Source organism: Vulpes vulpes, chromosome 5, assembly GCF_048418805.1.
Source record: "Vulpes vulpes isolate BD-2025 chromosome 5, VulVul3, whole genome shotgun sequence".
Taxonomy (NCBI): Eukaryota; Metazoa; Chordata; class Mammalia; order Carnivora; family Canidae; genus Vulpes; species Vulpes vulpes.
In genome coordinates this window covers 120,327,638-120,343,311 of record NC_132784.1, presented here as the reverse complement: position 1 = coordinate 120,343,311, position 15,674 = coordinate 120,327,638, and the positions used below count along the sequence as shown (strand labels likewise).

Sequence of the window (15,674 nt, the reverse complement as noted above, 5' to 3'; positions counted from 1 at the left end):
TGTGTCACATATTTAATCTTTATTATTTTAGCAGAAGTATTGAATCACAGAGGACAAAGTAATGGCAGAAAGGTGCTCCAGAGAAGAGAATGTTTGCTCATTTCTTTCTTTTTTTTTTTAATTCCTCAGGAATCTCTCCTATTGGCCAAGTTATTGTGACATGATTAATGGTACAGGTAAGGGCATTTATTTCGTGGTAATTATCACAATGAACCCACGTCCCTCTGTTGCACAAATTCCACCACTGTAATGTTCTGAAGGTTAAGGGTATGCATTTTTATCTGGGTATGCATCTTTATAGCCCTACAACATAATTCAGAGTCTCTATCGTTACATAGGCTTAGTAAATGTCTGTCTAATGTGATGGGATTTCTGAAAATTAGTCCTTGAGGATTAGCCTTTACTGCATTACTAGGGAAACATTTGATAGATAAAAGCTTGACTGCAGGAACTACCTTCCTGGCCCCAGAAGTAAAGGGCTAAAAAAATAAAAAGTTAAAGACGTAGTGACCATTCACATATTTTATAAACATTGTGCAGATAATAATTTTAAATGGAAAGAATTTTGAAAAAGAAGAAAACATACTTCCCAGGAGGTTTTTAGTTGAAGTACAAACTGTGAAGTCGCATCTATTTTGAACAAGGTGGTCGGGGTGAAAGGAAGAAAAGAACAACAAAATTCCCGCAAGGTTAGAGATCTACTAACCATGAGAAATGTGTGCAGAAATGAACATTCTGAATTAGAAGTGGGAAAAAAAAGGAAGTGTAGTATGAGTTTACATTTTTGCAGCAAGGTTAGATCTGGCTGCTTATTCTCCTTGAAGGAAAGCAAAAGCAAAGTACACATAGACCTATTGGTTGAAGAATTAAGGATTAAGGTTTTAAAAAGCAAATGGGAATCAAATACTGTGAGATGATTAAAACCTGACATGAGGTGAGCTTTCAACAATGCAGAAGCAGGGGCAGAAACATGAGGGTTCCAAAGTTGGAGAGGCACCACCCTGCAGGAAACCAGTATAATAAAGATGAAGAAAGTTCAATACAAAGTTATAAAAAGGGCAAGAATAAAAAGGAAACAGAGGGCATATTTCCTTTGTCAAAGGTTATTGTTGAGCTTCGCACATCTATTTAATTTGGTTACCACTGTCTTATAGAGAAAACGATAAAACAGCAAAAATCTTGTTGAGTCTGCTTTGTATCAAATTTCAAGAAAGCCCTAAGTAAAGAATTTTTGCAAATAAATCATCAAGTGAACTAATGCTACTAACTCCAGTCATTACATAAACATAATACTTCAGAAAGTAGATTAGAGAAATATATTGTACTGCTCCTAAATAGTAAAGGATTCTTTATGGGTTTAAGAAAAAAAATAAAACTATTAAACAATTCTGTCCAAAGGTTAGAATTTTTATTTATTTTTTTTTAATTTTTTTTTTAATTTTTTATTTATTTATGATAGTCACAGATTGAGAGAGAGAGGCAGAGACATAGGCAGAGGGAGAAGCAGGCTCCATGCACCGGGAGCCTGATGTGGGATTCGATCCCTGGTCTCCAGGATCGCGCCCTGGGCCAAAGGCAAGCGCCAAACCACTGCGCCACCCAGGGATCCCCAAATTTTTATTTTTTTAAAGAGTTTATTTATTCATGAGAGAGGCAGAGACACGGGCAGAGGGAGAAACAGGATCCCGATGCAGACTCGATCCCAGGACCCTGGGATCACGCCCTGACCCAGAGGCAGATGCTCAACCACTGAGCCACCCGGGGGGCCAGGTTAGAAGCCTTAAAAGGAGAGGTAAAGGATTGGTTAATCACAAAAAGATAAATATGTGAATGTGTGAGCATCAGACATAAAGTTAAAAGTATCTTTAAAAAAAGGTTGAAAGTATCTAAGAGGAAAATGGAAGGAAAACAAATTAGGGTCAGAGGTAGATTGGACAGGGCAGGGGACTCGGATGTGATCTCTGTGAGAGAGATTCTCTATTTATGGCATCAGAGAATAGCAACCAACAAAACAAAAAAGGTCCTGATTTAAAAGTGCCTCGTCTACTTTCTAAAGTAAGTAAGAAGAGACATAAAATGAAAATACTGATATACAACTGAACTTTTAAAAAAGTCAGCAATCTTGTAGTTATTTCCATGGTAATTGTTGGGAATAATTATGGTATAATCTTCAATGGTATCCTATATAATGATTCTTAAAACTTTTAAGTGTATTCTTTCCCTTTAATGATTACAGTGTTGGGAAGGCAGGTGTAGACAGTGTCCACTGAGAGTTCTGAGTAGTTCAAACTAGCCTTGGGGATCCAGTTCTCTTACTGCCAGGATCAAGTCCACTGTGATCTTCTATTATATTTCACTTATCACAGAGTATAAGTGAAATGTAACAAGATCACAAGGTTGAGGCATTTAAGCAGGAGCAGAACCCAGGATGCATTTCTGAAGGATGGGTCTTCCTGTTTTCAACAAATACAAACACATTCAGTGGTGTGGCTCGTTTTGGTGACACTGACTTGGGAAGCAAATGCAAGAGTGATCTAGCTATCTCTTCATATATCTAAGCGTGTGATGGATAGGTTTTCAATACATTTGGGGGAAATTCTGGTTAGTGAGAGAATTTTACTAAATGACTTTCAAAATATTTGGGGTGCCTAGGTGGCTCAGTCAATCCCAACATCTGCCTTTGGCTCAGCTCATGAACCTGAGATCCTGGGATCGAGTCCCGCATTGGGCTCCCTGCTCAGTGGGGAACCTGCTTCACCCTCTCCCTCTGCCGGCTGCTCCCTCTGCTTGTGGTCTCTGTCAAATAAATAAAATCTTAAAAATAAATAAAATATTAATCAGCCATTAGGACGGATGAATGAATCACTATCAAAAGTAGGACAACATAAATCTAACAGAAGCTCTAAGTGAACTTCACGGTAAGAAACTTCATAGTGAGAAAAGTGCCACACTACTGAGAAGGTGGGGGATTTCAAAAACTAACACACTTAAAAACATGTGATTTTGGCATCATTTTTGTAAACTTTCATTTATTTTTAAGGAGTGGGAAGACTTAATATGAAATTAAATACCAATGAATATATATTGGATGTATTGAATATGGCAGCTGCTGGCCACATGATGCTATTGAAGAAATTAAGAAATGTGCTTAATTGAATTGTGAATTGAAATGTGCTATAAATGTAAAATATACACTGGATTTTGTTAATTTTTATATTAATCACATGTTGAAATGATGGCATTTGAGATGTATTGTTTTTTTTTTTTTTTTAAGATTTATTTATTTATTTATTCATGAGAGACACAGAGAAAGAGAGAGACAGGCAGAGGGAGAAGTAGGCTCCATACAGGGAGCCCGATGTGGGACTCGATCCCAGGACCCTGGGCTGAAGGCACAGGTTCAACAACTGAGCCACCAAAGTGTCCCCGAGATGTATTGGGTTAAATCAAATATATCCATTTCTTTTTACTTTCTAAAAAAATGTGGCTACTAAAGAATTTTAAAATTACATATGCAATGTGCCTTATATTTCTACTGATTATACTGGAATAGAGATTTCTAGGTTTTTCTAGGACACACATTACATCTAATCCCTTGTCACTGGCTTGATTTTTAAACAGATGCAGCCTCATTTCCACCTTTTGTAGAGAAGACACGAGTATTGCGTTTCTTTTCCTCTGACATTTGCAGGTAAGACAAGACACTGATGTAGTTCTGTGAGTCAGAATTTTTCCCCCAGTGATAAAACACAGACCAAGAAGCTCATACTTAATGATGTTACTGGAGAAAAAAGTACACATAGGGAGATTTTTCTGGATTTATTCAGAATACAATATGGAACTCATAATGTGCTTATTAACTTTTAAAAAAATTGAGGGCTGCAGAAGGATAATATACAGGATGCAAAGTGTTTCTCATTTTTAAGTAAGAGCTATTTTTTGTTTTTTATTTTTTATTGTTTTACTACACTAGAACTATATTCAATAACAGTCACGTCTAAGACATGCCCATCTTTTTTAATGATGTCCAGGGAAAATGATGCCATTGTCACCAAACGATGTTAATGAGCTCTAGTGCTAGTACTGCCCCTTTTAAGATTGGTGGGGCCCAGCAGATATCACACAAGCATTGGAGCCCAAGGCAGTCCACTTGAGTCCTAGCCCCGTTCCTAAAGAATGTATCATTATGAAAAAAAAAAAAAATGTATCATTATGGGCAAACATTTGAAATCTCTCAATATTTTCCTTATCTGTAAAATTGAAGAGAGCAGTGTTTCTTCATATAGGGTTATGTGGGAATTAGAAGAAATATGTCTTGATCCCCAGCACATTGTCTAGGTATGGGTGAGTACTCAGTAAATGGTGGGGGTGCACAGGAAATAATGAGATCTATGTATCAAGAACTCACATACACACACCCCAGTGAGTCCGTGGCCTTCCCTCCGGGATTAAGTTTTGAAAGAAAGAAATTTTCATTGTATTTCATGTAAAGTGGGCACAAATAAGGATTTGAGGGAAGTCATATAAATATTTAATGCATAGAGGAAATTAACTATGAGAAATGTCTTCAGTATAAATTCCCATGGTAGTTCACAAAAACTGCTCTTGGAAGCTTTTGAGACTAAAGGTAAGAAGAGCTCTTACTCGAATTATTGTATGTCCTGGTATGCCCTGAAATTTCACAAGATTTTTTTTTTTTCCTGTGAATTACATGAGAGTTTAAAATTCTAACAAGAATATAAATCTCCAGAATGAAGTTCAGTTTCCTGGAATAAAGTTCTTTCTTATCTGTGTTTAGGTCAATCTATGCTGTGTTTGGAGCTGAAATTAACCTGAAAGGAATTCCTGTCTATAGATTTGTTCTTCCATCCATGGCCTTTGCATCTCCACTTCAAAATCCAGATAATCATTGTTTCTGCACAGAAAAAGTTATCTCAAATAACTGCACATCATATGGTGTGCTAGACATTGGCAAATGCAAAGAAGGTAAGTGTTCTCAGTACCACAGTCCATTATATAATCTGCAGTAGTCTGAAATGCAGCCTTTACCCAAGATCCCTTTCCACCAAACATTTAAAATTAAAGTGAGAAAGCAAGTGGTGGTAGAGAAGTGTTGTTTTGCTTTTCAGGTCCAAATTCTGTGCCAATGTTGTGAAACTTTAGTTATTATTAGGTAAAACCATACTGATGTTTTCCCTTCTACTTTGGTAAATGTCTCTTTTGGGCCTTATTTCATTTTTTAAAAATGGGTTGTGTGGTGTTTTGGGTTTTGTTTTTTTGTTTTTTGGTTTTTTTTTGTTTTTTTTTTTTTTAGAGTTCTATGAATCCATTGTGTATTTTTGATATTAACTACTTATTGGATATTGGTCTGTAACCATTCCATAGTTAGCCCTTTTGTTTTGTTGGTTTCCCGTGCTCCTTTAAGGTAAGATAACAATAATTCCTAGGATATTCTGAACATCCCAACTTATCCGTCTGCCATTTTTCTAGCTTTTTCTTCCCTAGAAATTAATAAAAATATGTTTTCAGGGACATCTGGGTGGCTCAGTGGTTGAGCGTCTGCCTTTGGTTCACGTTGTGATCCTGGGGTCTGGGATCGAGTCCCACATCGGGCTCCTTGCATGGAGCCTGTTTCTCCCTCTGCCTATGTCTCTGCCTCTCTCTGTGTTTCTCATGAATAAATAAAGATAAAATCATAAAAAAAAATATAGGTTTTCAGTATGTCTCTGAAATAAGAATTGACTTAAATACAATTTGAAGTCCATCTTGTTTAGTGCACCTCCTTCATATTGGGATGAATGTGAATGAAAAAATCTACTAAATTAATTCTCAGTTCACAGATATATTACTCACTGAAATATGAACATAATGGTTGAAATTTTGTGCTCAGCAGCTACATTTTACATATTGAAAATGAACACCTCAGGAAGAACAATTGACATTGGTTAGTAGGATGATGCAGAGATTTGTATTTTATTTTTTATACAATAGTGATCAGATTATACAACTTCTTCCCCCATCAGTGTTCAAGCCCAGTTATGTCTTCTTTTATTGAAAAAGTTATATTTTTAAGGAACTATTTTCCGAGTGGTACGTGAAATGAGGAAAACTTTTTATCCCAAATTATCTTATAAATTTATTTTCAGGAAAACCTGTGTATATTTCACTTCCTCATTTTCTACATGCAAGTCCTGATATTGGAGAACCTATTGAAGGCTTAAGTCCAAATGAAGATGAACATAGCACATACTTAGATGTTGAACCTGTAAGCAAATATATTATTGATCTGATTTGATTCATTAAATTGGAAGAAAAAATAAATTCTCTTGTTAATCATTTATTGACTCACAATCTTGATAAATTACTACTTTTATTTCAGTGAAAATTACATTGATTTCTTTCTTGTGTTGGTTATGAAATATCAAGGTCATTAAACTTTAGTTTTTCATCATATGGAACTTTATAGGCCTTTTTAATGGTTCAAAAGTCAGGAATACCAATGATAGGAATGATTCTACCTGGCTTAAAACAATTTGATATGTATAAAATAAGCATAAAACAATAATTTATGGGATACCTGAGTGACTCAGTTGGTTAAGCGTTCAATTTTTTATTTCACCTCAGGTCATGATCTCAGGGTCATGAGATGGAGCCTGCCCCCTGCTTACTGGGGAGTCTGCTTGAAGATTCTCTCCCTCTGCCTCTCCCTCCCACTCTCTCTTTTTAAAGATTTATTTTTCTGAGAGAGAGATTTTATGGGTATATGTGAATTCGGGGCAAGATCTATTATACTTAGTGTCAAGAAAAATTAATAAAAATTCCTATAGCTCAACAGTTTAAATTATTTAAATATTTTCCTCTTCAGAAGTTAAATGAAATATTTTAGCGGTCATGTGTCAGTTTAAATGATAGAACTAGTTGTTATAATTAAACTGATGATACATTGATTCTGACTGAATATACAATTGGTGATGCATAGTTCAGCAATCTATAGGAGTTCCGGGTTTCAGTATTGTTAATTACCCAAAACCATTTTTGGTAAATACCTCAAATCTAACTAAAACCTTGAGATTTGACTGATCAAAGAAATTGTGCATATACATGCATCTGTATGCATACATGCATAGACACATGTAATCATAGTTATGTAATATATTTAGCATTTCAGTTTCACAAGTTGCAAGTTTCATCATAATTCTATATAATAATAATAATAGTGAGTTTTGGACATTATGATTTTTTTTTAGAAGTTGGTAATTAGTTTGTTCTCTTTTTAGATAACTGGATTCACTTTACGATTTGCAAAACGGCTGCAAATCAACATATTGGTCAAGCCAGCAAAAAAAATTGAGTGAGTCTCTTCAACAATTTTATGGTTACACAATTTTTAGTATTTTCTTGTAAGAATGTGAGTCAATCTATTAAAGTAAGTGGAAAGAATACAAAAGTTCAAGTTCTCTCTGGCTTAATGTCATTAATAATTACTAAATGTTTATGATGATTTTTATTAGTAATTTAGAATTATATCTAGTGTTTGTTGAAATGATATTTACATATATTTTGGAATGTTTTGGGTATTTGGTGGTATCGTCTATTTTGCTAGCTTTCCAAATATTTCTGTGACCAGTTTCTGGAATTCATATTTTACTTTCCTGGGTAGAATTTGTTGAAAGGGAAAATTTGTGCTTAGAAAAAGTTAATCTAATTAGAAATCTGTATTAGAAAGGTTTATAAGAATAAAAGATTTCTGAGAAACAGTCATATTAACGTTTAAATTACTACTGGGAACAAAAAAAATCAAGGACCTTAACCAAGTTGCAGGAGCAGCTAATCTCTAAACATACATTTACACTAGTACTTACTGAAATTTCTGTTGTATATGTGTAGTATATTGATATATGTTTCCATAATTACTTTTAATGTATATTACAGAGCATTAAAGAATCTGAAGCGAAACTACATTGTACCTATTCTTTGGCTTAATGAGGTTAGTATTTTTATCTCTCAGTTGTGAAAAGCATTAAACTTCTTTGTATATAAAAAAAAAAGTTTTTGGCATTTCAAAATTGATTATGTATGTATAGTATTTGATGTTGTATATGTTTTCATTGCCTGTGTAGATGAGTATACATATTATACCTATTTGAGAAAACCCAACTACACTGAGATCAAGTTTGTGTTAGTTTTCACTGTTTTTCTTTTAGAAATTCAAAGCATTTTCTACCATTTTTGATTATTTTCAAAATGCATCTTTTAAGCACTTTTTCTTGCCATAATGCTTGTTTTAGGTAACTCCAAATAACCCAAGACTGTGAATATTACAGTGCTAAAAAATATTACAGTTTAATGTATCATCAAACAAGCTTATAGAGGTCAGGTTAAAGTAGGTGTAGGCAGTCTATCCTATTACCAGATGAGATACTTGTAGTGTAAACCATGCAATCAATTAGCCACAGGTTTAAGAAATAAGACTTTAGGGGGATCAAAACTGTTGACATTTGTCACTTCCCTCTGTCAATAGGAGACATCTGCTGGAAAATTGTGAACTATTTTAGTAAGGCCATTCTGAAGCAATGAAGCCTAGTATGTTCAATAGTCTTATATAATATCTTCAAAGGGAGGGGGGTTATATTTCACTCTAAGTAGTCTATCTTGGCATTTATTGCCTTCTACAAAGTGCAAAGTGAATTCGCTTGGCTTGTCGTAAAAATACAGTTAACTAACATCATGCAGGTGTTTGGGGAAAAGAGTGCCATATGTGTGGAAGGCTTCAAGTATTTTGCTTCACTAATTTCAAATAATGCTAATTATTATTTGATTACAGACTGGTACCATCGGTGATGAGAAGGCAGCACAGTTCAGAAAACAAGTGACTGGAAAAATAAACCTCCTTGGCCTGGTAGAAATCATCTTACTCACTGTTGGTGTGGTGATGTTTGTTGCTTTTATGATTTCATACTGTGCATGCAGATCAAAGGGAAAAAGATAAGTAAGTATATACCAAAAATTACATATTGCTTCAGTAATATTAGGTTACATATTACTTGTTTTCATTTTACCAAATAGGGTTTATAAATTAGGCTGCAAATGTTTCTAGCCTTGTTTAGTCTACTATCATTTTTAGAGAATGTCTAGATTAAAACACAAATGATGACTGAACAAGTAAATATGGCCTATGAATATCAGATCGCTACATTACATCTTAAGTTCTGAGAGGAATGGAATAAAAGATGAAATTACCACCTTTGGAAAGTTAGTATGACTACAGCTTTATTCGGATTTTCCTTGATTATTTCTTGCTCATTATAAAAAGAGTCATAAGTAATCAATATATCATTGCCTAGGGAAGGTTATGCAAGATTGAAACTCTTAAGGGAAAAAATAAAAAGTAAGCTAGCAATTAATAAAAAACCTAAAAACTCATTTAAAAGAGATAAAAGAAAAATATGCTATTAAAAAACACACTGAAGTAAAATGAAATATGTTAATATAAAAACAGAATTGCTACATATAGACATGCCGGCCATGCTGGTCTGAAATTAGGGTATGCACCCAAGACTTTTACTATGGAAGCCCCAATGTAGGATTAAAACGCATGAGTTAAGTTTGAATATAATAGTACAAGAGAATAGGAAAAAGTAGCATTCACCACAGCAAAACTAAATTACTCAGCTTAAAGGAAGTTTTGGAAAAATTGTAGAGGTAGTTCAGACCTCTGTGTTTTAGATATTAGTGCCTGTGCCACCTTGTTCATAAACAGAAATGAAAGTCTTTAATCATTACCACCGGTGGTACTGGTATGGCCTCTGGGGGAGAATTTTCTACTTTCCCAAATGTTTCCACCAGGCTTTCTTCCTAGGCACTTCAAAACAACAAAATACAACCTAAATAAAAGCAATATGCTTGCTATGAAAATCACAACTTCAAAACAAGTCCTCTTACACTACTTCCAATCAGACTTTTGACCCTAAGCTGTCTTATATAGAAATCTGGAATTGCCCCTGATAACTCTGGAGTCTTACTATGTGCCAAGATTATGTTCAACATTTTTCATGGATTATCACAACTAATTCCTAATAAAATTTCATGAGTTTACAATAGCCAGGAAATCATTAGCATTCATTCTATCTTCTGGAGACATTCCAGAAAATTTTAACAGTACAAATACTGTTCATTCTTAAAATACGAAGCAGTCAAATTAATTGTTAAAAAATAATACAGTGGAATTTTCAGCTCAATATTTTTGTGTGAGATTCAGAGCTTGTGTCTAGGGAAGCAGCCAAATCTTGTTCTGATCATTTCTGCCAATATTTGTTCACTAGAAAGTAGACTGGACAACTCTGCTTACGATCTCTTCAGACAGAATATTCAAAATGATGGCCTAATATACTCACACTAAAATAAAGGACATATTACATCACTTTAAGACCTAGCATTAGCACAGTGAAAAAATAAGTTATGATTAGACAAAGATATTCTTATGACAATCTTTAATAGAAAAGGTCATCCTCTTAAAATCCAAATAAATTACAGCAAAAATATTTTTATAGTGGGACAGCATGATTGTCAAAAGATAGTAGTTATAAAAATTTTCCTGGATTCTCTAGTACCATTATATGAAAATTTTCATCAGTGTTTAATAAGCCATGAATGTCAAATTTCTTCAGTCCATGCATGACTAAGTTAAGGTGAGTAAGTGAAAGCTTTCAGAGTGTTTTGGCAGCAAGTATTTTAGTTTTGCTTGAACACTTGACTGTTATAAGAAAAAGTTACTGCTTTTTATAAAACTGTCTTTTTCTTTGTAAGTACAGAAGAAATTTCTCTGTGTAGATTACAGGTTCTAGAAAAATCACAGAAGGTGGTGATTTCCTTCAGCATCCATTCTGAATATTATAAAAAGTATGTGTTTGGGTAGATTTGTAAACAATTGAAAAAATAAGGAGATACAGAGGGAATAAAGATGGTGGAGTTAATGTGTGGTTTTACTCAATGGATCACAAAATAAGCTGATATTTCTTTCAAAAGCAATAGTATATACATCTCAAAAAAATAAAAAATAAAAAAAAATAGTATATACACCTCTAAGTGGAAGATAGTCTGAAGGGACAGGAAAAAATGGTTTAGTAGCTACCACTTTTTATCTGGCTAATTCTTGGGAGAAAAGAAATAGCCTTTCATGTATCCTTGATTGGGAATATGTATTGCCTTATCCGTAACATACATTCGAGAACTTTTGTTACTTGAAGAATTGGGCTAACTGAAAGAAAGTATGATATCTTGCTTATATAGAACCTAAGTAGTACCTGTTTTATTTTTCCACTGCTTTCTAACAAGTGATAATATTTCTTCTATTTTACAGGCAGTAAATGAGATTTAACCTTTAATGTACCAGCTACGACAGGACCTGTGTTACTATTGGCCTACAAGATAAAGACTTAATATGCTTTATTTTTATAAAACACACCTTATCTTCTAGTTGAAGAAATGGTGGCATTATTTTTTTTGCACTAAACAGCAGCATATTTCTAAAGGATTTTAAGATGTTGTTAAAATCCATACTTTGAACACAAATATGGAACCTTTTAAAATTCCTCATGTGCGCCATCGAATTGATTTCAGTTTCTATAGACCTGGCTCAAGCATGAACCAACTGCTTTTATTTGGTACTGATTTACTAACTGGTTCCCTGGTGGCAAATTCAGCAGAGTGGACATTCTCAACAAATCTGGACCCAGAACTCCTGTCTTCTTTATCAAGGGAAGACATCAGTATCCCTGTTCACTTGCAATAGACGGACTCCAGGACTGTCAGTACACTACATCTCATGAGCACTGACTGTTTTGAAAGACATTTAAGAATGGAAAAGAAATGATTGGCCTAGGAGTCATTCATTATATATTACTCAAGTCTCTCTCTCTGTGGAATCCTTCGCACAGCGACAGCAAGCATTGTAACCATTTTCTTATTTCATAACAATATGGACTTATATTTTGTCCCTGATTATGCAAATGGACATCATTTTTTTAGCACATTTTGCCTCTTCGTGTTTAAGGACTTTGTCATCTCCCACGTGCTACATACAGCTCTTCTGGCACTATAAGTAGACTGATATCTTTCTACTCCGTTACATGCAACTTAAGCTTGGCAACTTCAGAATGCTGTGCTAGTATTGAGATGTAAATGGTAATAAAGGAATTACTGTATGAAAGATGATCTAGAATGTGTGTTAATAGTTTTTTGTTGTAATAGTTCTTGCTTTCGTAGTCACCTTAGAATGGTCTCAACCATTAAACTATGTTCTTCCTTAAATTCCTGTACTTTGCATGGTTCTTGCATTATAGGATACTTCATATAAAAAATTAGGATAAATGTTCTGGTTCTCCATTTCTTTCTGGCATATGTTTTCTTAATTCAATCATGACCACTTTCTCCTCGGTTAAGTTTTTAAGCTCATGAGAGGAAAAGCAAAAGAGATATTTGGTTTCATACGTTACATCAGCAGGACGTCAGTCCAGAGCCCAAGGATTTTACCTTTTTATTAGACAGGTAGTCTTTCTTTGTTTAGCAAGAGCTTACTTATTGCAGACAGCACTATTCCTCCTAAAAAGCTCCTCATGGAAAGGGAAAATGGACCACATTCTGTTTAGTGCTTTATACACAGGGGTTTATAGGACAAATTAGTGGGAACTGGTATGGATACTAAAATTAAAAATAACTAGTTTTCCTCACATTACTTTCCAGGGCAAATATTGAAAACCCTAAAGACACCACCAGATTTTTCTTGAGAAAATCTCAAAGGCATACTGATTTAATGTGTTTACATTTAGATGAGTGGGGGGGTGGGTATCCCTGTAGGATATGAACACATAAGATGAGATTCTAGACATCTTCTGAAAGGTCAAAGTTGACATGTTGGTCTAAGAGATATATGAAGAAAATTTAATTCCTGAACTAAGTGGGGCTGAAGAGTTGGATGAAAAACATACATATCTACCTCATACAACATCTGTGTACCTAAGCAATGATTCAGCATTAAAATCTTCATACAGAAAATCATCTACAGAATTTAGGTATCAGGGAAAATATTTTCACTTACGTGTTTTTAGTATTATTTAACTAAATGTGTGTATATTCTAATCTTTATCATTACTCAACATTTTCTTCAAATTCTATAAAATATGTACAAGAGGAAAGATAATACATATGCAAAGGTAAGTCAATTGTATTAAAAATATCCTGTGAGGAAGACAATATTTTCTTTAAAGAATCGAGATTTTTTTATAAGATTTTTTTTTATAAGAAAAATGGGTTTGGATGTGTGTGCACATGCACATATGTGTGCTAAGATGGGAGTGGGGCATTTTGGGGAATGTATTAAATGTGTGACTTGTGTGGTGTTCAAAGAGGGAAAATGTTTAAAGACCTATACCTGTGCATTGGTAAATGCGTATGCTTTATTCCACAGAAAAACACTATTTGGTAGAGAGGCACATCCCAAACTACCTTAACCATCACACAAAATGTAGTTGTTATTCATACCTTAAGTTTGAAAATCTAGAGAATCTGAAAATCTGAAAAGGGGTTAACATAATTTAGAGACTCTACAACATCTCAAAATGGGTTAATGCTCATTGTTGCTAACAAGTGCATAAAGAAAAAGTCTATATAGCTTTTGATTCTCAGGAACAAAGAGGTAAAGGGGGTATCATTTCAAGAAAAAAAAAACTATAGACAAATTGTTTATCCCTGAAAATTTACTGTGAAAGTACTAGATATTTGTGTTTGGATTTGTGCATTTGCAATAATCTGTCAATCTTTTAACCCACGATCAGTGTCTGAGCCACACAACAATTGTATCTATAATGAAAGTCAAGGCAGAGGGAGAGCTTAAAGATGATCTCCATTGGCATTGGCATGTTCCTTGATAACACCACAATAGGCTCCTAGATGTGTGCCAAACCTAAAGCCTGTCCCTCAGGCCAAAGTTCCTAGACAAGCAAATTGGTCTCTTCCTCAGATAAACTGAGGTATATTTCAGTCTGCGGTCTGTGCAATGCTCTGGGAGAGGTTATCTGTCAAGAACAATATCCCAATTATTTTGGTCCTATGGGATCCAGAAACATAAGCTCCCCTGGACCCCAAAGCCAGGTAATCAAAGAGTGTTTCTTGAGCAGCAGAAATCTGGGTACCAGATGTGTGTAAAAGCTCCCCTCTAGAAGCTACTGACACTCAGGAGCATGGCGAGTAGCTTGAAATTGGTGCCTATTGGCTGGAGCAAGGCAGAGAGCACAAAGATGGCAACTGCCAGCTTCTGTCCTTGGAGAGAATCTCAGCAGGCTACTAGTACTAGGTTAAAATTCATCTGGAGATTTGGTTACTGCTGTCCAGGGGACACATAGAATACCTGACTCTAGCAACCAGCAGGGTATACCTTTGCAGTTCCATAAGCCTGTATATATTTTCATATGTTAAAAGCTGCTGCCCAAGGGTCTGACTCCAAGTAGCTTGAGTGTGGATGCCTACTGAGATCCCCTTTGGGACACTGATATGTCTTGGCACACCTTCAGCTACTCAGTCATTAAAAATAAAATAGGCTGCTCGGAAAATCGCAAAGGTTTGAGAGACAACCAAGAGTGAGGGCAGAGTTGAACAATAAGGTTCATCTACAGGAGGACACTCCTTCAAGACTGTTTCATCTAATGCATAGAAACTACCACAGAGAGTCCAGTAAAATGAAGAAACAAAAGAATATATTCCAAAATTTAAAAAGTAATCATAAAACTCAGAAAAGAAAAACCTTAATAAAATGTAGATAAGTAATTAACCTGATAAAGAGTTCAAAGAAATTGTCATAAAAATACTCAAAGACCCAGAAGAAGAATGGATGGACACAGTGAGCTTCAACAAAGAGAAGACAGAAGTATCAAACAGCAGTTACAGAGCTGAAGACTGAATAACTGCATTGAAAGTACATGAGAGGGTTTCAGCAGAAGACTGGAAGACAAGATGAAACAGAGGAAAGGACCAATGAGCTCCAATAAGTGGCAGAGGCACTCATCCAATCAGAACAGCAAAAAGAAAAAAAAAAAAGAAAAAATGTAAAGATAGCTTAAAGTACTTAAGGGACAACAACAAGCAGGATAACATTTGCATTAAAGGGAGCCCAGAGGAAAGGAGAGAGAGAGCGGGACAGAAAAAAAAACAAAGGCTTAAAACTTCCCTAACTTCAGGAACAAAATAGACATCCAGATTCAGAAAGCCCATCAAATTCCAAACAAGATGAACCTAAGGAGAGCCTCACTGAGACACATTACAATTAAATGTTAAAAACTTTACAACAAAGAGAGAACCTTAAAAGCAGAAACAAAAACTACTTGTTACATACAAGGGAACCCTCCATAAGGTTATCAGAATTTTCAGCAGAAATTTTGCAGGCCAAAAGAAAGTGGCACAATATATTCAAAGTGCACAAAGAAAAAATAATAATTCCAAGAATACTCTATGCAAAAGCAAAGTTATCTTTCAGAGGAGATACAGAATTTTTCAGACGAAAAAGTTGAAGGAGTTCATCACAACTAAACTGGCCTTATAAAAAATGTGAGAGGGACTGCTTTAAGATGAAAAGAAAGTAGGCCAATTAATAACAAAAGCTCTAAAAGTATAAATCACACAGA

At 34.8% G+C, this 15,674-nt stretch overlaps 1 protein-coding gene across 5 annotated transcripts in view; it reads left to right on the top strand.

Annotated features, from left to right (window-relative positions):
• The window catches only part of CD36 (CD36 molecule (CD36 blood group)), a 76,288-nt gene extending 64,075 nt beyond the window's left edge, over positions 1–12,213 (top strand). For all 5 annotated transcript variants that reach the window (XM_072759822.1, XM_072759824.1, XM_026006110.2 and 2 more), the window contains exons 8-15: positions 130–176; positions 3,622–3,691; positions 4,799–4,986; positions 6,147–6,265; positions 7,278–7,351; positions 7,933–7,987; positions 8,825–8,989; positions 11,360–12,213. In XM_072759822.1, the coding sequence (XP_072615923.1) occupies positions 130–176; positions 3,622–3,691; positions 4,799–4,986; positions 6,147–6,265; positions 7,278–7,351; positions 7,933–7,987; positions 8,825–8,989 (718 nt within the window). In that variant the 3' untranslated portion in view covers positions 11,360–12,213. The remainder of the gene's footprint in view (positions 1–129; positions 177–3,621; positions 3,692–4,798; positions 4,987–6,146; positions 6,266–7,277; positions 7,352–7,932; positions 7,988–8,824; positions 8,990–11,359) is intronic.
• The last annotated feature ends 3,461 nt before the right edge of the window (positions 12,214–15,674 follow it).